Source organism: Pelophylax lessonae (genome assembly GCF_965119305.1).
Source record: "Pelophylax lessonae genome assembly, chromosome: 1".
NCBI lineage: Eukaryota > Metazoa > Chordata > Amphibia > Anura > Ranidae > Pelophylax > Pelophylax lessonae.
In genome coordinates, this window is record NC_138768.1 from 64,371,392 (window position 1) to 64,395,852 (window position 24,461).

Here is a 24,461-nt window from a genome sequence, read left to right on the forward strand (position 1 = left end):
ATTTGATTATCCAGTCCTTTAGATATTCTACTGAAATAAAAATATAAATATATATATTATATATAAAAAAAAAAAGAAATGAACCCTCTATGGGCATTCTTCCAGTTAACGGAACGAATTTCACAAACACAATGGAGGAGATTTACTAACACTGCTGCACAGTGAATCTGGTGCATCCAATCAGCTTCCAACCTCAGTTTGTTCCGTTAGCCCAGGTTCACAATGCTCTGACATAAAAGTCTTGCGTTTTCCAATCAGACTTTGCCCTGCAGCTTCAGTCGGACTTTGATCTGACGTAATGTGACTTTTTACACACTGTGCCATTGAAGTCGTATCAAAGTCGGACCAAAGTAGTGCAGAAAGCTTTTCTAAAGTTGGAGCGACTTGTATTGGATCAGTTAAGATGGCTCTCATAGGGAAACATTGAACTTGACATGCAGTGCTCTCACAAAGTCGGATACCATGTTGCACCAGAGTGAACTGGGCTTATACCTAGACAATAAAACCTGGAAGTTGATTGGCTACTATCCACAGCTGCACCAGATTCTGTGTGCACCCTTTTCAGTAATCCCCCCCCCCCCCCACCCCACCCTATAAATTGCGTTGTGCTACCATAATAGGTGTAAGCGACAAAACTCTGGCTGTGCCAAAGGGCCGCTGAACACTTACCGGTGGTTGAACAGCTGTACTGAGGATACTGCGTGAAGGCGATCGCCCTCTCTACTCCATCGCTCTCCATTTCTTCTATTGCGGCTTCAGTTAGCGGATTAACGTATCGGAAACCAATGTAATATTTATGAGGTGCTGTTAGATGATAGACAAAATGTGTTACAGGAGAAAACCGAAAAGAATGTAAAGCTTTACTTAAAGCAGAAATAAACCCTGAAAATAAAATTTGCCAGCAGGTAGGTTCTTTTGATAGAAGAGAATTTCTGCCAGAAAATACTTATTACCTGCTAATATTTTTTCTTTTAATCTGCTCACCAGCTATGGTGCCTGCGCAGTAAAGTACAGTCCTAGCATCTGCTGCTGGGAATAGAGTTGGGTACCAAGATAAGGTAAGCCCAGCGTGCATGTGCGGGAGTTACATCATCAGTGCCTGACAGGGGCGTAACTACAGGGGTTGCAATTGCTACCAGGCCCCATGTAGAGAAATCACTGTCCTTTTTCCTCCTGTAGCTGCAGGAGGAAAATGGATGAGATGGGTTCCTCTGTATGCTGCCCCCACCACTCCTCCTATCCAGGTCACTTGTGTTCTGCTGTCTCTGGGCCCCTGTGTGCTCCCCTAGTACCCCCCCCCCCCCCGCCCCGCCCCGCCCCTCCACTGTGCTCCCTTCCCTCTCCTGCCGGCTGCTGCAGGGGATGTGTCATAATAGAGAACTAGGAAGGGGGGGGGGGGTCGGTAAATATGTAATTTACCAGCTCCTTCCTTTTCTGAATAGACAGAGTCATAGTCAGTGACATTGTAAAAAAATAAAATGATAAATACAATTAACCACTTCTATACAGTGCACTTTCAATTTAAAATTTTTACATTTTTTCTTTTGGATTGTTTTACAGCAACATTGTCAGTCTTTGTTAATAGTGCAAAAATAAATAAATAAATAAATAAAAAACGCAGAGGTGATCAAATACTGCCAAAAAAAGCTTTAATTGTGGGAAAAAAATGACAATTTATGTACAGCGTCGTATAACTGCGCAATTGAGAGACAGTGCCTAAAAATGGAGAACTAGACATGTGCAGAGCAGGTTGAGACAGTGTATAGTGTACACAGTATAGGCACTTATTCTTAATGTTTTCCATAGCTTTACCTGCAAAAAAGGGGCCACCCTGAAGTCATCTAGCAGGACTTAATTCTCTGACTAAAGTTCCACTTTAAAACTCTTTGCACCCAGGAGACCCACATACCCTGTTATATGCTCTATGCACAGTCAACTTCCACAAAATTTATAGCAGAAATCCAGCTCATAGTAAGATTTAAAAAAATAGCCCACTAAAAGAGAACATTCATACTAGCTTCTGATTTAGTTTTCAGTCTCAATTCAAAGATTTTGCTCTGCAGTACATTTCTACTGGATGCCCTCAGTCTAATGGCCAGCACCATTCCACTCACTTCCTCTGAGCCCAGGTCATCCTGGACCTACCCCAGCCTGTAAATGGACAGTGAAAGGCGAAGCAACACAGTGATGCGTTCATCTCTCGGTCACTCTGCCTTCTCCTCCTATCAGCATGCTTTTTGCCAGCGCATGAACCAATTGGCTCCTTGTGCGGCTTCTTTCTCTCACACTCCAGCCCTGTTATACAGAGACTGCAAGAGACTGATACCAGACACCTACACTGCTTGCATTTAAATTGATGACTTTACAACTGCATTAATTTGTGCTTTTTATATCGGTGTCAATCTCTTCTTTAAAAATCTGTCACACAAACCTCTCCCCTATATTATAATCGCAATGCTCCATTCCCTGACAGATATTGCAGTGTTTTCCCACGGCCGGCGGTCAAAACATTCCTATCCTGAACGGGATTCTTCCGCATCCAGGAGAGGGAGGTCGAAGCTCACCTAAACTCTGCTAAAGGCCCGTGTACGACGACCCATAGGCCCGTGTACGACGACCCATAGGCCCGTGCACGACGACCCATAGGCCCGTGCATGACGACCCATAGGCCCGTGCACGACGACCCATAGGCCCGTGCACGACGACACATAGGCCCGTGCACGACGACACATAGGCCCGTGCACGACGACACATAGGCCCGTGCACGACGACACATAGGCCCGTGCACGACGACACATAGGCCCGTGCACGACGACACATAGGCCCGTGCACGACGACACATAGGCCCGTGCACGACGACACATAGGCCCGTGCACGACGACACATAGGCCCGTGCACGACGACACATAGGCCCGTGCACGACGACACATAGGCCCGTGCACGACGACACATAGGCTTTTATTGAGTGGTGTTTAGGAGCTTTGGCAAAAAAAATGTCAAAAGTTTAGGAGCTGCCAGTGTGGGCTGCTGTGCATGAAGCCTGAAAAAGAAAACAAACGCAGCCATAACATCTAAGAATTGGTAAGCGGCAATTTAATAAAGGTTTACTTTTTGAGTTTAATATTGCTCCAATGTCATTTTAAATTATTGCCTACACATCACTTTTACGGATTCCAGTTACACAAATGTCAAGAGCAGACCATGTGCTGCATAGAATGCACTAATCAGCAAAGAAACATGAAAGGGAATTAGCAAGGGCGATTTGGTGAATGGCTATCTTATCGTCACAGGAGATGTATGGAGGGTCCCTCCCTGTGACTACATACCATCCAGCCCGCTCTGCAGTATCTCTTCCCACAGCTTTAAACATTTCCATTAAACCTCTGCTATCTCAGTGCACAGTTCTACATGTAATGGGTGTCCCTTCTATACAATGCCAACGGGTTCACTGGTTTAATATACAGAGAAATAAAAATGACTCAGTATAGCCAGTGAACCCATCTATCTAAAAGATGCCTGCCCACATCCGGACGTCACTGGACTTCGGGTGGCTATACCAGGATGGTGGGTGCAGCATTTATTTTTTACGGGTTTACACTTTATCCACTGGATCATAGCAATACGGACTATGGTCTCATGATAGCCTGATTCATGGCTATAGTTCCCACTTAGCAATCATTTGTTATAGCACTTAAGTGGGGTACACACTAGTAGAAAATCTGCCGAAGATTGCCGCCCGATGTAAAATCGTACTAAAATTCGGCTAGGGTGTACACAACTTTCAGCAGCCGATGCCGACATTTCAATGAAAAAAAACGGAGGGACAAATACCAAAATTTTTTATTGTCCGTCCCCAGACGGCCAATTTTGGTTTAATGTGTTTGCAGTGCGTCCGCGAAAAATCGGATACGAAAGACCGCTCATGATCTGAAGTTGCTGACGACCCGGAAGTTTAGGTACAAACGTCCCAAAATAAATAAATAAATAAAAATATCGGACGAGAATTTGTGAACATTATGCACTGTCAACTAAAAACGGTTATGACCGCTGAGGATGAGAGAGAAAAATCAGAGGATATTTCGTCTGATTTTCGTCAAGTGTGTACGAGCCTTTACCTAGATATTGATTGCATTTACTGTTTTTTCCATTTGAGATCACATAATAAGCGCTGCACCTTTTATTTACATATCACTCCGGTACCGTTTTTAAGAGCTGGCGGTCGGCTCTCTTGTAAAAACAATCCTAGCTGCTAATTAGCCGCTTGATTGCTTTTGCAAGCAGAGGAAGGGGGGGCGACTCTTCCACCCCCCCCCCCCCACTCCTGTGGCTTCCTCAGGCTCTTCTGTCCCATGGGGAAAAACTAGCGACTAGGCGGCATCTCCGCCAGCTGGTCGGACAGCCGAACAAAGCCAGGATCAGCTTTGATCGGCTCTCCACTATGGTAACCCGGAAGCGATGACCCGATGTCACTTCAGGTTTACTTGAATGTCAGTAGCGCCATTTTAACCACTTCCATACCAAGCCTATTCTGGCCCTCCTTTACTACATGTTAAAATAGATACCCAACAGGTCACGCTTTAAAATTTCGCACACACTCATGGAATGGCGCCAAACTTCGAATTCTCCAAAGGTGACTCTTTAAAATTTTTTACAGGTTACCAGTTTAGAGTTACAGAGGAGGTCTTGGGCTAGTTCATTGCGATACCTCGCATGTGTGGTTTGAACGCTGTTTACATATGTGGTTGCGACGTACGTATGCGTTCGCTTCTGCGTGCGATCACGTGAGGACAGGGGCGCTTTACTTTTTTTTTATTTTTTTTATTTTAACCCTTTCCCTTTAAAAAAATTTTTTTTTGATCACTTTTATTCCTATTACAAAGAATGTAAAACATCCCTTGTAATAGGAATAGGGCACGACAAGTTCACTTTATGGAAAGATGTGGGGTCTACAAGACCCCACATCTCTCCTCTAGGCAGGAAAGACTGAGAGAAAAACAAAAAACACCACGATCCTGGCCTTTCCACCCGAGTACACGGCAGTCATAACGTCACGCCCAGGCCTCCGAAGGTCATAGAGACTGCCGGGGACCATCTGGTTCTCGGTATTCTCTATGGTGAATTTCCACCACCGGCAGATTCCTTCTCCAGGTCACCAATCGCACGGGTGAGCCGGGAAAAGCACTATCGCCTATAGATAGGAAACATTTATGTAGTTTGTCACAGTTGCATGGGCGTGTGCAATTTTAAAGCATGGCATGTTTGGTATCTATTTAAGCGGTGTAACATCTTTTATATTTTACCAAAAAATTGGGGAATATATTGTGGTTTTTTTTGCATTATAATTCATAAAAAGTGTTTGTTACACGTAAAGTGCCAGAAAAGGCCCGGTCTGGAAGCGGTTTTTAATAAAGGCAAATAATGATCCCTTCCCCCCCCCCAATCTCTTTATTTAGGACACATCGCAATCAGGTTACAAAACATTTATCCACATCATCAGTCTCCACTATGAAAAGGACAGTAAGTGGCATTGTACAGCAATTAACCAAAATGAATAGTCCAGTGACGGGTATCCGTTCACAAAAATAACGATCGCTTTGCACCCAGGGGTCCTACAAACCTATGCAGAGTCAACTTTCACAAAAAAATTTAAAGCAGAACTCCAGCTCATAACAAAATAAAAACCAATAGCACACCTAAAAAGGAACATATTCATACCGGCTTCTGATGTAATTTCCAGCTTCAGTTCAGAGATTTTACCCTGCAGTATTTTTCTTCTACTGGATGCCATCAGTGTGATGGCCAGCACCATTCCACCCACTTCATCTGAGCCCAGGTCATTCTGGACCCACCCCAGCCTGTGAATGGACAGTGAAAGGCAAAGCATTACAGTGATGAGTTCACCTCTCTGTCACTCTGCTTTCTCCACCTATCAGCATGTTTCTTGGCCGATTGGATCCTTGTGCTGCTTACCAGATACCTACACTGCTTGCATTCAAATCAATGACTGTAAGGCCCCTTTCAGATCCACGGGTCCGTTTTTTTGGCGGATCTGAACGGTCCCCCCATGCATCCCTATGGGGCATCGGATGTCAGCGAAGACATGTCCGCTGACATCCGATCAGATCCGATCTGTCAAATCTGGACGGATGGAAACCCTATTTTCCATCCGTCGATCGGATGGGAACGGACCGATGGTCCGTTCCCCCATAGAGATGCATGGGGAACTGACAGCTGTGTCTCCGCACACTACGCGGAGACACAGCTGTCATCCTCCTGCTCAGTGGGGGAATCGGCGGATCGATCCCCCCGCTGAAATAAATGGAGTCCGTCCGACAGACGGACAGTGTGAAAGGGGCCTAAAGCTGCATTCATTTGTGCTTTTTATATTTGTCCTAAGCTCAGCTTTAAAAAAAAAAAAAAACTGTCACACAAATCTCTCCCCTACAACAAACCACAATGCTCCATTCCCTGACATACAGCAAGGTTACCTATAATTCTCTGGCAGAAAGCCGACTACAGCTGCTCATACATGGTTATGTTTTTTTTCGTTTAGCCTGTGGACTGAATACAAGACCACTAGCTCATTCCTCCATCCATGCTAAAAACTGAGGATTGGAGGAATCTCCCGCTGTCAGCTTTTGTTTTCTGACTGTCAGAATACCCAATCAGATTGGATACAGTTGCTGTTCAGACAAACAAGTGTCCACCCGGCTCCTTCAACAAAAGTTGACTGAACAATCAAGTGGTATGGACAGGGGCAACCACCGTTTTAATTTCAGAAGATTTTCCCTCGATACTTTTTCTCCCACTGGAAGCCCTTAGTGTGATGGGCAGCGCCATGCCAACCACTTCCTCTGAGCCCCTGATCAGAGTGAAAAGCTTAGGATTTTGTTTGGATCTGCACAGCTTTCACACATCCATAAAGGGGACTGAGCACCTCTCTCGCCCTCCAATACAGTTTAACAATATGAAAGATTACAGTATAAATGTGTGTGAAATGCCTACAGTATGCATCTGCTGTGTTTACTGATGAATGATTTATCATTTTAGCCAGTTATCCTTATCATACACCTCTGCAATTCAGAGAGGTCACTATGCTACTACTATTTATTCCCTATATATATTTTGGACATATATAAAATTGTTTAAAAAAACTTTCTGGTTTTTCTCCCCCTCACCTGTGTCCCACTGTGGAGATATATACACACACACACACACACACAGTACATACATACACACATAGTACATACACACACACACACACACACACACACACACACATACATACACATATAGTACATACACACACACACATATAATACATACACAAACACATCATACATACATACATACATATAGTACATACACACACACACAAACACATCATACATACACATATAGTACATACACACACACACATATAATACATACACAAACACATCATACATACATACATACATACATATAGTACATACACACACACACAAACACATCATACATACACATATAGTACACAAACACATCATACACACACACACACACACACACACACACACGCACACATAATAGTACACACACACCCTTGGAAAAAGTATTCATATTCCTTGAAATTTTCCACATTTTGTCATGCTACAACCAAAAACATAAATGTATTTTATTGGGATTTTATGTGATAGACCAACACAAAGTGGCACATAATTGTGAAGAGAAAGGAAAATGATGAATAGTTTATTTTTTTTTTTTTTTTACAAATAAACATCTGCAAAGTGTGACGTACATTTGTTTTCAGCCCCCTGAGTCAATACTTTGTAGAACTCCCTTTCCCTGCAATTACAGCTGCAAGTCTTTTTGGGGATGTCTCTACCAGCTTTGCACATCTAGAGAGTGACATTTTTGCCCATTCTTCTTTGCAAACTAGCTCAAGCTCTGTCAGATTGGATGGAGAGCGTCTGTGAACAGCAATTTTCAAGTCTTGCCACAGATTCTCAATCGGATTTAGGTCTGGACTTTGACTGGGCCATTCTAACACATGAATATGCTTTGAGGTATTACTGCATATTTCTGAATATATACAGCCATTAAACGAGTGCTGGATTAGAAAATTGCCCCTAAATGGTGAGGGATAGGGGAGAAACATGCAGTATTGGTACAAGTATATCTGTATATAATGGTAGAAATGTCTCTAAGGCCATGGTATATCCTTATGAGTATCAAAAATGTATATATGACACCACTACTATCTAGGATGAAATAAGTGCGTATACTCTGAAAGATGGTGACATACATAAAAGGGATGGGCGTCAGACCCATCATGCTTTAAAATTTAAGTCACAAAAAAAAAAAAAAGTTTCAAAGCACATGTAAATAGATCATACCTGAAGCTGGGGAAATTTCATCCAGCAATTTCACCATTCCTTCTCCTTGCTGGACTGTCCACCGCTTAATAGGAGAGCCACCTCCAATTTGTTTGTATTGTTCTTGGATTTTTGGTGTCCGCCGTTTGGCAATAAATGGCCCAAGTTTACTGGGGAAAAAAAGGCAGTAAACACTTTAGTATATTCTTTTTTTTTTTGCCCTTCTTTATACAGAAGAAAAGTCAAATATTTTATCTTATGTATAAATTCTTGTCTTTCCTATGTCAAACTTAACAAAATCAACCTGACAACCAGAAAAAATGAGTCCCAGTTTAGGGTGCCTATGTCACATACAATACTAGGGATCATTTAGACAGCAGTTAACTTTCCAACCAGCACATATTTGTAGTGTGATGGGAAACCAGAGTACCATAAAGGAAATCCATGCAAACACAGGGAGAACATGTAAACTCCAGGCAGATAGTGGCTAACCAGGATTTGAACCAAGAACCCCAGGTGTTGCTAGGAAAAAGTTCTAACCACTAAGCCGCTATGCTGCCCCAGTAGGCTGCATTCACACCTGAGCGTTTTGAAGCCCAAAACTACAAAACACTCAGACCAATATATATATATATATATATATATATATATATATATATATATATATATATATATATATATATATATATATATATATATCTATCTATATATATATATCTATATCTATATCTATCTTGTTAATAAACTCAAATGCCTGTTAAAAGTTCTGGAGCTGGAGCTCAAATCAGACAGTTTGCAGCATTTTGGGATGTTTTGAGTCCCAAAGAATTGCATTGGTGCTCTCAAAAATGCACCATACACATTTCATTGTGCATTATGCACATTTTTTTTCCAGATATGTCCGAACAGCAACAAGTGATGTCACAGATGATGCTATTCTCCATTGGCTAATAAAAGCAGAGTTCCACCTTGGGAATACTTTTTTTTTTATAAAAATACCCCCGGGACAGTCAGGGCTAGTACATTCCACAATGGATAGCCTCTGATCTGTCCCGGGTTGCACTTACCTTTTAGGAGAAATACTTACCTTGAAAAAGTATTGTCCAGCGCTGCCATCACAGGTGTGGGCAGGTTGAAGCCAGTGCGATCCTCTTCTGCGTCCTCTTCCGTCTTCTTCGGTCCCACAATGCACTGCACCGGCCCCGCCGTCACTTCCGGTGCGCGCGCGCATCATCCCTCCACAGCTTCTGGGCATGCCCAGAAGCTGTTTAGAAGGGAATGACGCGCGCGCACCAGGAACTGACGTCGGGGCCGGTGCAGGCGCATTGATTCCTGGGAGCGATGACGTTCAGCTCCCAGGAATCATTGCAAAGCCAGGAAGTGACGAATCGCCGTGGCCGCCGAGGGGAGGAAGAGGAAGAAAGGTAAGTATATTTTCTTCTATACGAGGGAAGTAAAAAAAAAAAAAAAAAAAATTGCGATTATCCATTTGTTTTTCAGGTGACCCGGAGCAAGAAGATGGAGGCAAGTATAAATTTAGGGTGGAACTCCACTTGAATCTCAAACAAAAACGTGCAAAAATAAATAGGAGAAAAAAAAGATATAAATATTATATATCTTATATACACACACATCAATAAAAAAAAATGCGAAACTCAGGTGTGAAAGGAGCCTTAGGTATAATAAATAGAAACAAAATGAATTATCTTCTCAGATGGCAGATTTCATGCAGAGGTAAACAACTCATAGCATTACGTACCTTTGTACTGGAAGCGTCATGAGATCTTTGTCTAAAAACAACCTGAGGAGGAAATCATGGACATCATCCACAGTCTCAGGACCGCCCATGTTCAGCATAAGGATTCCAGTTTTGGGTTTCCTGGAGAGTCAGAACACAGCAGGGATTACAAAGCAAACAATCACCACATCACATATAAAAGGAGCCACTTCTACCCACCACGGAGCAGAGTTTTTCAGCTATACAATAGTTCATTATGACCACCCTTCAAGGTCCAGGTCAAAGACTCAAAGTATTGAGACCAGGGGTCCCTATGACAGCCAGGCAACAAGCAATTTCAGAATTAGAGCATTGACAAACAGGTCCCGTCAGGCTGGTTGTACCGAAGTCGATCGATAGAAATTTGATCCATCCATGGCTGACTGTACAATCTTCTTTAGATTTACCAAGCCTATACAATATGAGGAGAAATCTAAACAATCCATTCAATGAATATCAAACCTAATAAGCCCTTATAGTACATTGCTGAGGGTAGATGTAAAGGAGATTGTACATGTATGTATGTATGTATGTATGTATGTATGTATGTATGGTCTATGGTCATGTGGAAAACCTTGAGGAGCAAAGAGTGACCTCTTACCACATTTTGCACAGAGACCGCTATATATTCTCCACCAGCAGGTTGCTTGACCCTAGGATGGGCATCTAGAAACCCTACAGATGTGAGCATACTGTACATATACAATTTATTTTCTTCGTTCTAAGATTCCTACACTTATTGATATTTATCGCTAGACTTAAAAAGTCTAACTAAACCCAGAAGCCTGCAGTCATATCTGGTCTTCCACAGTACACAGAACATGGAAATGCAATTATCTTAGTAAATATAAACTGCTAAATATCTTTTCTCATCAGCAGTATATAGAAGTCTTGTGACTTCTATCAGTGCATGGGTAAAGCTTATAGGAGTTTTCATTCTCTTCTGACTGTCCTATGAGGCTGCAGGTCCCCTGACCCTGCTTTCTGGACAGTGCTGATCACATGCACCCTCCCAAGGGGGAAAAAAACCCTCTAGCTATACACACCAAACTGAGCATGTGCAGCTTGTCCCCTAGCCTCTGTTCTATCAGGAGATGGATTGAGGAATGAGGAAGAAGGGGAGGATCAGAGTAGACGGAATCAAACAGCCCATCAAAACAGTTCCATTTTATAACACGCATGCTTTACTGTATTGACAGGCTTAATTTACTGTTGTGGGTTTACTAACACCTTAACCACTTGCCGACCGCTCACATGGAGCGTACTGCGGCAAAGTGGCTCGATTCCATCCAGCAACGTAGACCTACATAGCTGGGGTCCTCCCCTTGTAGGCTCGCTACCGCTGTATTCAGACACAGCGGGAGTCGGGCCAGGGGAGGAGAGGCAGTGATCACCGCCGCTCTTCCCTGATCGTCGGGGATCGAGTGAGGAAATCCACCCACTTGTGTAAACAAAGCGGGCGGATCTCCTATGTGACAAGCAGGGTCAGATTACCGGATTCAGCATAGCTGAACCTGCGATCTGTGTCTGTGTCACACAATCCCCTCCCCCCACACATGTCAGTAAGCACCAGGCATACATTTAACCCCTTGATCACCAACAACATTAACCCCTTCCCTGCCAGTGTCATTATTACAGTAACTGTGCATATTTATAGCACTGATTACTGTAGGAATGTCACTGGTACCCCCAAAAGTGTCAAAAATGTCAGTCAAGGGTCCTATCTGTCCGCCGCAATGTCGCAAAAAAAAAAAAAAAAACAAGAAGAATCGCAGATCGCTGCCATTATTCGTTAAAAAAAAAAAAAAAAAAAACCAACAATAAAAATGACAAAAATCTTTCCCGTAGTTAGTAGCTGCGATAAATTTTGCGCAAACCAATGAAAATACGCTTATTGCAATTTTTTTTTTTACCAAACATATGTAGCAGAAAACAAATTGGCCTAAAATGTTAAAAATGTTGATTTTTACATTTTGGGGGGGGGGGGGGGATTTCATATAAAAAAAAAAATGTGAAAAATATTAATTTTTTCAAAATTGTTACTATTTTTTTGTTTATAGTGCAAAAAGTAAAAAACGCACAGGTGATCAAATACCACCAAAAGAAAGCTCTATTTGTGGGGAAAAAAGATCATAAATTTAATTTTGGTACAGTGTCGCAAGACCGCGCAATTGTCCGTTAAAATAATGCAGCGCCGAATCGCAAAATATAGCCTGGTCAGGAATGGGGTAAAATCTTCCGGTCTTAAAGCGGTTAAAAATACGCTCATTGAGAATTTTTTTGTCAAAGACATGTAGCTAAATACATTTTGGCCTAAATATATGACAAAAATTGAATATATTGGATATTTTTTAACTGTCAAAGTAGAAAAATATTGTTATTTTTTTCAAAATTGTCGCTCTTTTTATTAATATCGCAAAAAATAAAAAGCGCAGAGGTGATCAAATACCACCAAAAGAAAGCTCTGTTTGTGGGAAAAAAAGGACGTAAATTTCGTTTGGGTACGGCATTGCATGACCGCGCAATTGTCAGTTAAAGTCACACAGTGCCAAGTTGCAAAAAATGGCCTGAACGTAAAGCAGGAAAATCCTCCGGTCCTAAAGTGGTTAAAGCTGAAGTCCAGGAATACAGCCACCTTCTAATATCAGCTGGTTTACTAGAAGTACAACGAGGTGCATGTCATCTATGGACTTCTCTCTTATTTATGACTGACAGTTTTACAGAGAGCACAGCTATCACTATACTCTGACAGCAGAGATAATACATTCTCACACAGCAGAAGCCCTGTCTGCAGCATTCCTACACTGCCTATTCACAGAAGGCTTTGCCTATTCACAGAAGGCTTTGTATTTTGTGAATGGGTTCCTATAATACAAAGCCCTCTATGATTGGGCAGAGGTGCTGTATACGTGGGCTGAGCCCTGCACAGCTCTGCTATTTTGAAAAAGTAACAGCGTGTGCAGGGAAAAGAAGCTAGATCCGCTGTCACAGGGAGGGGGGGGATCTGGCAGCACACAGTGCAGAACAGTACAATGTGCCATATAATCAAATAGCAGAACACACAATTGTCATACATCATATGAACAGATGAGCCTTACAATGCCCCTGCTATGAAAAGACCTAAAACCTGCTGTCTCCAGGCTCCCCACCCCGGGCTCACAGAAGGGGAAGTACCTCTTATCAGGCTGAACACGCGTCTTTGCTTCATGTCTCTGAGATGTTGCAGCAGCTGCCGCCGTTGAGCTCCATCGAGGAGTCACCACAGGAGCTGCACCCTCTGCCTTCATATCTGTCCAAAAAGAAAAGAAAAAAAATTTAACTTTTAGGTTTTGTTTTTTTTAGCAACACAGTAGATGCGATCAAGACTTTGTTGGCACCAGTGCGTTGTGGGGAATATGCGCACAATGGCGTGCTTTCCTGCAAGGCACATACATGTGCTGCTCCTTTGCAGACGTGCAGCGGTGCCACTAATGCTTACCGCCAACCCCCACGCATATTGAAAATGTGCATTGCCATGCATTGTGGTGCGGTGACATTTTTCAAATGGCGCGGGCACCTTTTTTGCATGTTTCTTGCGCATAGGGCAGCCCATTGAAATGATTGGACTGCCTGGGAATGTGTGCTGCGGATACGAAATTTGGAAAAAAGGGGGCAATGTCCAACATGTTACGCTTTAATCTGAATTGACTAATAATGGACGGCCTTTCCATAAAAATTATATGAGGGTTCTTCTGCACATGCACTGGGAGCATGACTAAAATTCAACTAAAACAATTCAGATGACTAAAATAGAACTAAAACCTCAGATGACTAAAATACAGCTAAAACCTCAGATGACTAAAATACAGCTAAAACCTCAGATGACTAAAATACAGCTAAAACATCAGTTGACTAAAATACAGCTAAGACATCAGATGACTAAAATACAGCTAAAACAATTCAGATGACTAAAATACAGCTAAGACATCAGATAACTAAAATACAGCGAAAACAATTCAGATGACTAAAATACAGCTAAAACAATTCAGATGACTAAAATACAACTAAAACATCAGATGACTAAAATACAGCTAAAACAATTCAGATGACTAAAATACAGCTAAAACAATTCAGATGACTAAAATACAGCTAAAACAATTCAGATGACTAAAATACAGCTAAAACAATTCAGATGACTAAAATACAGCTAAAACAATTCAGATGACTAAAATACAGCTAAAACATCAGATGACTAAAATACAGCTAAAACAATTCAGATGACTAAAATACAGCTAAAACAATTCAGATGACTAAAATACAGCTAAGACATCAGATGACTAAAATACAACTAAAACATCAGATGATTAAAATACAACTAAAACATCAGATGACTAAAATACAGCTAAAACATCAGATGACTAAAATACAACTAAAACATCAGATGCCTAAAATACAGCTAAGACATCAGATGACTAAAATACAGCTAAAACAACAGATGACTAAAATACAACTAAAACATCAGATGACTAAAATACAGCTAAAACATCAGATGACTAAAATAGCAATTTAGGCAAAAGACTATAACTAAAACTAAATTTTGACATAGAAAACACTGGTAGGATCAGCTGAACCCTACAGTAAGTATATCAGGATAGCCGGTGCCCTGTGCTATTATACGGGCAGCTGTCAGTGTGAGGTCTGGCGGCGGCGGTGCAATGTGCATTTCTGTACAACACATCTATTTTTTTATTCTTTTTTTTTTATTTGAAGTTTCACACAGAGACTTCATTCAGGTCTACAAACATTCACTGCTGGGGTATCTTCCATGTGAATGTGTTCTAAATGACAGTAATTGATTCACCGCCAGTAAATGTTAGGTGAAAGTCACATTTCCCCTCCACTGTAGTTCCTGTGTATTGTCCTACCCGCTGCCCACAGACCTGATCCCTACTTTTATGCATTGTTCCCGGCTGCTTTCCATGGCTGCAGGAAGTTATTTCCTGTTTCAGTTACATTTTCTATTATTAGAATGATCTATCATTAGAATGATCTATTATTATAATGATCCTTCTATAGATTTGTTTTTTGTATCACTATGCTTTGTATTGACATCTCTTACAAAGAATTTAAGGTTTTTTCAAAGAAAGTAAAAGGTTAAAGCTTTATAAATAAACCCCAAATAGTGTTATACAAGGAGCCCGAGGATGACATAACAGGGAGAATCTATAGCAAGCAATGATTCCGGCATCGGCTGCCAAGACTGTGAAATCCACTCTGAGAACCAAACACACCTCTCTACAGATGAAGGTCACTGAGCTGTAACAAAGCTAAATAGTATTGACACCCCCCCCCCCCCCCATGCATAGGACTACTGCCATCTCACATGTCATACTATTGGTGTGCATGGGCACAACAAACAGACAATACCACGCAACACACTCCCTGCTAATTACAATAGAACTGCACCAAGCAGATAAACAAAATACGGGGAACTGCTTTACCTGCCAAAGGATTTGTATTTCTGTCCATCAGTCCTGAGAATTACACAGCTCCGTTAGTTAAGCCTCCACAGTCTGGTCACCTCCCCACCCTCAGCCTGTGACTGCAGTGTGAAGGAGCAGCAGCAGCCTGATGAGCTCATCCCTCTGGTCTCTTCCTTTTACCATGTTCTCTATTAGCACATGTATGTACACACAACACACTTCATTAGACCCCAGTCAGGGCCCTCACTTTTTTTTTTTTTTTTAAATCATGGCTGCAAGAGGGTGTGCAGGGTAAGTACACTGACAGTGACAGCAGACAGCGCCGGAGGCCCAGAATCGCAGCCACAGCAGACAGCGCCGGAGGCCCAGAATCGCAGCCACAGCAGACAGCGCCGGAGGCCCAGAATAGCAGCCACAGCAGATAGCGCCGGAGGCCCAGAATCGCAGCCACAGCCCAGAATTGTGTTATGTATTGCACTCAGGATACAGTGTGCATTGTGCGCACAATTAGGCAAGTTGTATTTTTGAGGATTATTTCATTATTGAACAACTACAGGGCTCTCTGTCAATCCAAAATGTTAATAAACCTCAAAATTGAAAATGTATTCTTTTTAATACCAGTCATAAGCCTTTCATTCATGGAGTGTCAGTTTCTTGATCTGCTGACGATCAACTTTTTGTGCAGCAGCAATCACAGCCTCCCAGACATTGCTCAGAGAGGTGAACTGTTCTCCTTCACCGTAAATCTCCTGTTTAAAGCGGAGTTCCACCCAAAAGTGGAACTTCCGCTTTAGGGAGTCCTGACCCCCCGACATGCCACATTTGGCATGTCATTTTTTGGGGGGGGGAGCGGGTACCTAGTTTTGACAGGTACCCGCTCCCACTTCCGCTCGGAGCGCCGCGGCGCCCTGAGCGGAAGTTCTCCTCTCCCCCTCCCTCCCTGCAATCTTCTGGGACACGTCAGAGGTCCCAGAAGATTGCCGGCCAATCACGGCGCGCAGCGCGACTCGCGCATGCGCAGTGGGTACCCGGCTGTGAAGCCGCAAACTGTAACAGCCGGGTGCCCACAGCAGTGATGCCGGCGCCGAGGGAGAGGATCAAGGCTTCCGGCGGCCGCATCGCTGGACCGTTGGACAGGTGAGTAAATGGCTGGAACTCCGCTTTAAGAAGGGCCCATGGGTTCTCAATAGGGTTTAGGTCAGGAGAGGAAGGGGCCATGTCATTTTTTCATGTTTAAAGCCACAGAATCGTTTTTTTTTTTTTAAATACTTCCCAAACAGTGATCCACCGCCCTAGCCGCCCCGTTCACATTGCCGCGATCCGACTTGGGGGGGCGACCTCCGAGGTCATGATGCGAGCAGCGCGCCGCGACCTTGGAGCGGCCGCCACGGACTTCATAACATTGAAGTCTATGGCGGTCGCCTCCGGGTTGCCCCAAAGAAGCTCCGGACCCTTTTTCTAAGTCGGAGCGACTTGTGTCGCTCCTATTAGAACGGGTCCGCAGATTCCCTATGGAAGGTGACCTACGGCGACCTGTGAGGCGACCAGGTCGCCTCACAGGTCGCCTTAGTGTGAACGGGGACTCATACATCCGCTAATCCAGTTTTACACAGTTGAATAAGTAATTTGCAATCATAAAATCATACTTTAGAAAATCGTTTGCTGAGCGCCGCCATCTTTGTTGTGGTCACCCGAAGCCACAGTATGAAAATGTATGCCCTGCTTCCTGCTGGATGGGGCAGATGAATGCAGCGTGAAATCTCGCGCATGCACAGTACTATGCAATCGGCATAGTAAGGGTTTCCATAGGGACACCTATCATCGCGTCATTTCCTGTTTGCAAATAACGCGATGAGAGGAGCGGCCGGCCGCTTACGTCACTGCCAATTGCCTACTGGCAGTGATGAGTAATAAGAGCTCCCAGGACGCATTGCAGGACAGGAAGGGACGGCGGGGGCCGCGGCTGCAGAGGGAGGAAGTGGAAGGGAAGTATATTTTCTTCTGAAACAAGTAAAAATCTGGAATATTGTTTTTTAGGTGACACTAAGGAAGCGGATGGCACAAAACCTATTGTGACAATTTTGCGGCCGGAACTCCGCTTTAAGGCTTTTACTGGCTAGCCATGCAGTGGAGAACTTCGATGCATGTGATGGACCACTGTGTCTTGCATAAATATCATGGTCTTCTTGAAAGATGCAGACTTTTTCCAGTACCACTACTTGAAGAAAGTGTCTTCTAAAAACTGGCAGTAGATTCCGAGTCCATCTTCAACCCAAAAAGGTCCAACTAGCTCACCTTTAATAATACCAGCCCATACCAGTACCTCACCTCCATCTTGTGGGCATCTGAGTGGAAGTGGACCTCTGTGCCGTTCCTGATCCAGCCACAGGCCCAGCCATCTGATCCATCAAGAGTCACTCTCATCTCACCAGTCTATAAAACCTTTGAAAAATCTGTCTTCAGATATTTCTTGGCCCAGTCTTGACGTTTCCACTTCTGTGTCTTGTTGAGTGGTGGTCGGGTTGAGTGGTGGTCGGTTTCAGCCCTCCTTACCTTGGCCATGTCTCTGAGCACTGATCACCCGGTACTTCTGGGCACTCCAGGTAGGTTGCAGTTCTGGAATATGACAGCACTGGAGGAGATTGGGTTCCTGGCAGCTTCACGTTTGATTCTTCGCAAATCTTTGGCGCTTAATTTGCGTATTTTTTTCTCAACACGTTTCATGCGACCATGTTGACTATTTGAAACAAAAAGTTTGATGGTTCGGTGATCGCACCCCAATATCTTACCAATATCAATAGAGCTGCATCCCTCTGAAAGACTTTACCATGTATGACTTTTCAGAGACAGTTAAATCTCCTTTGTGGCCCATTTTGCCTGAGGAAAAGAAGCTGCCTAAAAACTAGGCACACCTTGATATAGAATAGGGCGTCGATCTCCTTAGGCCACACCCTCCTTGATATGCCTAAATCCAATACCCATTTAACTTTATACAGTTTGGAGTTGGACAATATGCATAAAAATGGTGATTTGGTCAAAATACTGACCTGCCTAATAATGGTGTACACAGTGTAGAATGTAAGATACCAACCAATGTACACACAGGGGGAGGAGCTCAGTACACACGGGGGGGGGAGCTCAGTGCACACGGGGGGGGGAGCTCAGTGCACACGGGGGGGGGGGGGGGAGGAGCTCAGTACACACGGGGGGGAGGAGCTCAGTACACACACAGGGGGGGGGGGGAGCTCAGTGTACACACAGGGGGGGAGCTCAGTGTACACACGGGGGGGGGAGGGAGCTCAGTGTACACACGGGGGGGGGAGGGAGCTCAGTGTACACACGGGGGGGGGAGGGAGCTCAGTGTACACACGGGGGGGGGAGGGAGCTCAGTGTACACACGGGGGGGGGAGGGAGCTCAGTGTACACACGGGGGGGGGGAGCTCAGTGTACACACGGGGGGGGGGGGGAGCTCAGTGTACACACGGGGGGGGGGGGGGGAGCTCAGTGTACACACGGGGGGGGGAGCTCAGTGTACACACGGGGGGGGGGGAGCTCAGTGTACACACGGGGGGGGGGGAGCTCAGTGTACACACGGGGGGGGGGGGGGGGAGAGCTCAGTGTACACACGGGGGGGGGGGGGAGCTCAGTGTACACACGGGGGGGGGGGGAGCTCAGTGTACACACGGGGGGGGGGGGAGCTCAGTGTACACACGGGGGGGGGGGGAGCTCAGTGTACACACGGGGGGGGGGAGCTCAGTGTACACACGGGGGGGGGGGGAGCTCAGTGTACACACGGGGGGGGGGAGCTCAGTGCACACAGGGGGGGGAGCTCAGTGTACACACAGGGGGGGGAGCTCAGTGCACACAGGGGGGGGGAGCTCAGTGTACACACAGGGGGGGGGAGCTCAGTGCACACAGGGGGGGGGAGCTCAGTGTACACACAGGGGGGGGGAGCTCAGTGTACACACAGGGGGGGGGAGCTCAGTGTACACACAGGGGGGGGGGGAGCTCAGTGTACACACAGGGGGGGAGCTCAGTGTACACACAGGGGGGGGGAGCTCAGTGTACACACAGGGGGGGGAGCTCAGTGCACACACAGGGGGGGGGAGCTCAGTGTACACACAGGGGGGGGCTCAGTGTACACACAGGGGGGGGGGCTCAGTGTACACACAGGGGGGGGGAGCTCAGTGTACACACAGGGGGGGGGGGAGCTCAGTGTACACACAGGGGGGGGGAGCTCAGTGTACACACGCGGGGGGGGTGTCATGGTGACCCCGGTCAGTACATTGCACTCACAGTGAGGTAGTAGCAGGCGGTGAAGGGCTCTGTAGGCGGTCGCCATGTTCCGGGCTCTCAGCATTCCCTCAGTGTCAGGACAGACTGCGGGTTACACAAGCTCCCCTCACATGTCAGTCCATAGGAGGCCGGGGCAACGCCCACCTTACACCTAGCCCGGCCCCCTTCACCGACGTCATTTGTCATCTCCGTCCAATGGGGAGGCGTTCCCGGGGGTAGTTCCTGCACGTGGTCAGAGTAGGGGCGGAGCTATGAGTGACAATGTGTGTATGAATGGGGTGTTATGGTGTGTAGGGAGCTGACCTCACAGCACCCTTCATAGGACAAGGATCGTATGACGTCACAGCCATCTTCTCTCATGTATTCCTTCTGATCTTTTCCATATTCCATTGTAAGCCTTGTGTTCTGTGTGCCTGTTCTAACATTTTCCTCTAACTCCGTCCCGCCTCCTCTCAGTTCTCTCACCCGCCCCCTGTAAGGACGTCCCGCCTCCGCCCCGCCTCCTCTCGGTCAGCTCTATTACAATTTTCCTCGACCCTTTGACAATGTCTTCTGCACATGCGCACTAGTGACTCGCACCAGCTGCTTCATGACGCGGCTGAACCGGAAGTGACGCGGTCGAGGAATCTCATAGGCCCCCTGGAGATCCACAGCTGACCTCTGCTTTCTTCTCCTAAAGGGGATCTCCTCCTTCCCTCCAAACAAGCGTTCAACTCTGATTAAAAAGGGAAACTCCCCGCCACCTATCACAAATTAAAGTTCCTAAGACATGTCCCTGTATAAAATAAGACATGCTGCCATGTTGAATTGAGATGTGGTGTGCACACATAGACAGCGCAGATCTCTGCCAGGACTATGGGACTGCACATGTGCCGGTGTTCCGTGAAAAAACCTTACCTGTGAGAATTCCCTACCCTCGTCACTTCCGGTGCACCTACGTCATGGAACAGCTGATAGGTTATCATTGCGCATGCTCAGAGCTCCGGAGGGTAGGGAATTTTCACGGTAGTGTGTTGTAACGTTACACCGCATCAGCTGTTGCCGCGGTTACATTAAAACATCTCGGCTCCAACATGAAATGATCTCCGCTCCTACCCCTGTCACTTCCCTGATCTCGGCTACTAAATTTTAAAGCGGCGGCGGGTCTATGAAAATATAAATAGCAGAGCCGAGATCTCCATGATTATTTATATTTTCATAGACCCGCCGCCACTTTCACATTTAGTAGCCGAGATCAGGGAAGTGACAGGGGTAGGAGCGGAGATCATTTCATGTTGCAGCCGAGATGTTTTAATGTAACCACGGCAACAGCCGATGCGGTGTAACGTTACAACACACTACCGTGAAAATTCCCTACCCTCGTCACTTCCGGTGCACATACGTCATGGAACAGCTGAGCAGGTTATCATTGCGCAGGGGTAGGAGCGGAGATCATTTCATGTTGCAGCCGAGATGTTTTAATGTAACCGCGGCAACAGCTGATGCGGTGTAACGTTACAACACACTACCGTGAAAATTCCCTACCCTCGTCACTTCCGGTGCACATACGTCATGGAACAGCCGAGCAGGTTATCATTGCGCAGGGGTAGGAGCGGAGATCATTTCATGTTGCAGCCGAGATGTTTAAATGTAACCACGGCAACAGCCGATGCGGTGTAACGTTACAACACACTACCGTGAAAACTCCCTACCCTCCGGAGCTCTGAGCATGCGCAATGATAACCTGCTCAGCTGTTCCATGACGTATGTGCACCGGACGTGACGAGGGTATGGAATTTTCACGAGGTATGGTTTTCTAACGTTACACCGGATTGTCATGCGCATGCGCACAAGCACCTTGAGGCTCAGCTATTAATACTGCGGGAACGCCATGGCACAGGATCTCACACACTGATAAGAGACGTAGTGATTGAAGAAAGCAGTGCGGGAGATCTTGCGCATGTGCAAGCACGCCATGGCATCTCCGCCGTATTACTGGCAGGACCCCAAGACGTTTCTGCACATGCGCAGCACAATGCACAGGGGTCTCTGCTGTATTATCCTCCATTCACGCTTGCGAGGGGGAGGGGGGGGGTTCCAGATGATCAGCTGCAGGTAGAAGTCCTATTGGTAACAATGGGAGGCTGAGAACTCCTACAGCTATTTCCACCCCTTACTTGTAACCACCTGGCAGTGATGGGTCCTGGATTCAGACTGTTTGCGCCCAGGACCGATCATTCGGAAGTGACTAGTACTTGAGAAATTACTTGCGCTCCCCTTTGCTCTGTCATCCCTGCAATCCATGCCACCATTTTTTTTTCGTTACATCTTTATCAGAGGCCAGATTCATCTTGCTCCCTGTGCCAACCCACCCATAGGTGTGCGCAGCCTATTGCATTAGGGTGTGCACCCCAAAGTTTAAATACACATGCATGTGTTTGCCTACATGTATATGGCCCCGGTACATTACTCTCCCTGCTGGCAAAGTAAAATAGAAGTGCGTAGGCACTTCTCTTATGGCAGAGCAGGTCCGAGGGAGATCTTTCCCATCTCCTCACTGGCAAACAGAGTGATAATGCTAATGTGCCCTAGGTGATTAGGGTGTGCCCAGGCACACCCGGCACACCCTGTGCGCACGCCTATGAACCCACCAAAGACGTCTACACCAGATCTCACGTATGCGCTGTACAAGATCTGGAGTTATACCTTGCCATAGTTTTAGCAAAATGAGTGTCATTACCCCAGTTGACTTGTTGCTGAAACCATGGCAACAGATAAAAAAAAAAACTGGATTGCCCCTGAGATCTCACAAAACCTCTCATGTTGGCAACAGTGGCGGCTGGTGCATTGGGGGGGGGGGGGGGGGGGCAGGGGCGCCGCCTCCTCTATCCATGCGTCCGGCCCCCTACATGCAGGGCGCCAGACGCATGGACTTCTAGGGGGCTTTTTCTTTTTTGTTTACCCATGTGATTAGAGCCAGAGGCTCTAATAGGCTAAAAAAAAAGGTGGGCTCGGGGTGCACAGACTGCGCCCCGAGCCCACCCAGTTGTGTGACAATAGGGAATGAAAATTCTCTATTATCACACGGATCCTCCTCCTGGCCAATCAGGAAGCCGGTCTTGAGACTCGTTTCCCGATTAGCCGAAAGGAAAAACCATGTCATTGGGCATTGTGGAGGAGGGAGGAGACGCAGAAGACAGGAGGAAGAAGCCAAAGCCGCCGCTCCCTGCTGCTGCAGATATCCAGGCAGAGTGAGTAAGCCGGGGGGGTCCTGTCCTCTCTCCTGTCCCCTGTGGTCCTAGGGGAACAGGGGGTATGGTGCACGGCCTGGTGTGGTCCAGGGGGGGTATGGTGTGGCCCGTCTGCCGCCCCCCCCCCCCCCCAGCCCATGGAGCACCAGCCGCCACTGGTTGGGAACAAGACCTCCCTGGAGGCACTGGTGATGTACCCTTCCCAGGGGGCAGCCTTGAGGCAGGGACTTCGTCACCAGTGCCACAGGGAAATCAGAAAGTGAGATAACATCACAGGGATAAATCACTACACACCTTGTAATAAACAAAGAACTGAGTTTAGACGTGTCGCGTAATTGCCACATGGCTCTGAAAAGTGATCTGAACACGTTTGACAGTTGGTGAGCAGACAATTTACCACCTCCTCACCACCTGTTTCAACCCCATAAATACTGCACCACTGCTCCGCACCCACTTGCATTGCACAGGGCAGCCCCAGTAGGCACAATTGCCCAATAAAAGCATTGGGAGTTGGGGGGGGGGGGTAGTTGTTACCGCTGGTGCTATGCTTTGCAGACTAAGAGAATGCGTTGGGGGGAGGGGGGCAATATGTAAAAATCTGTACTTTGTGGCTTAAAGGGTAAGTTCACCTATACCAAAAAACTAGCTATACAAATATGAGATTCAGTAGATTAAAACAGCTATGCCCAAAATTGAATAATGTCCTTGTTAGAGGTGTAGATTATTTACGTACCATATGAAGCCTGACAGTAAAACATCTAGGACGTTACTAAGAGACACCCAACTGTTACTGATCACCATCACTATCACAGGAGCAAGCTCTCAACCACCGAGCTCAGAGCTACTGCATCAGGGAGAGAGAGAGAGCATGTGAGGGGCAATGAATCAGAGAAAAAGCTCACTCCTGTGATGATAGAGATGAACAGTAACTGTCATGCCTTCAGCTTGGAAGTAATTAATGTTAGTGGAACTTGCAATACCAATATTGTCCACAAGTTGCCACTGTGACATAGACTGTTATACAGCACTTTATGGTATTTCCTGTTCTCTATTACTGAGTATTAGTTCCACCCCTCTCTGAGAGAATCTCCATTTTAGATTTACCTCAGGAAGGAGCAGTCAGCATCTGAGGTTGTTGTGGGAGATTCCTGAACCCCCCTTCGAAGCATCGCTGGTATGCCTATGAACTGTCAGTTATATACTCAGTGCATATATTGTTTATGTTTGTACACTAATTGTATGTTTATCTGTTTATTTACAGTTTCACCTATTCACAATCCTATTTGCATATCCATCTGACTTGTAACCTGTTTCATGTGACTACCATTCTTCCACTGGAATA

At 45.7% G+C, this 24,461-nt stretch overlaps 1 protein-coding gene across 1 annotated transcript in view; it reads right to left on the bottom strand.

Annotated features, from left to right (window-relative positions):
* Positions 1-20,024, bottom strand: part of FECH (ferrochelatase) — a 60,916-nt gene extending 40,892 nt beyond the window's left edge. Inside the window, exons 1-5 of the mRNA XM_082243209.1 lie at positions 19,890-20,024; positions 13,306-13,420; positions 10,114-10,233; positions 8,376-8,524; positions 670-804 (exon numbers count right to left, since the gene is read on the bottom strand). Of these exons, the coding sequence (XP_082099335.1) occupies positions 670-804; positions 8,376-8,524; positions 10,114-10,233; positions 13,306-13,420; positions 19,890-19,953 (583 nt within the window). The 5' untranslated portion in view covers positions 19,954-20,024. The remainder of the gene's footprint in view (positions 1-669; positions 805-8,375; positions 8,525-10,113; positions 10,234-13,305; positions 13,421-19,889) is intronic.
* Between the last annotated feature and the right edge of the window lie 4,437 nt (positions 20,025-24,461).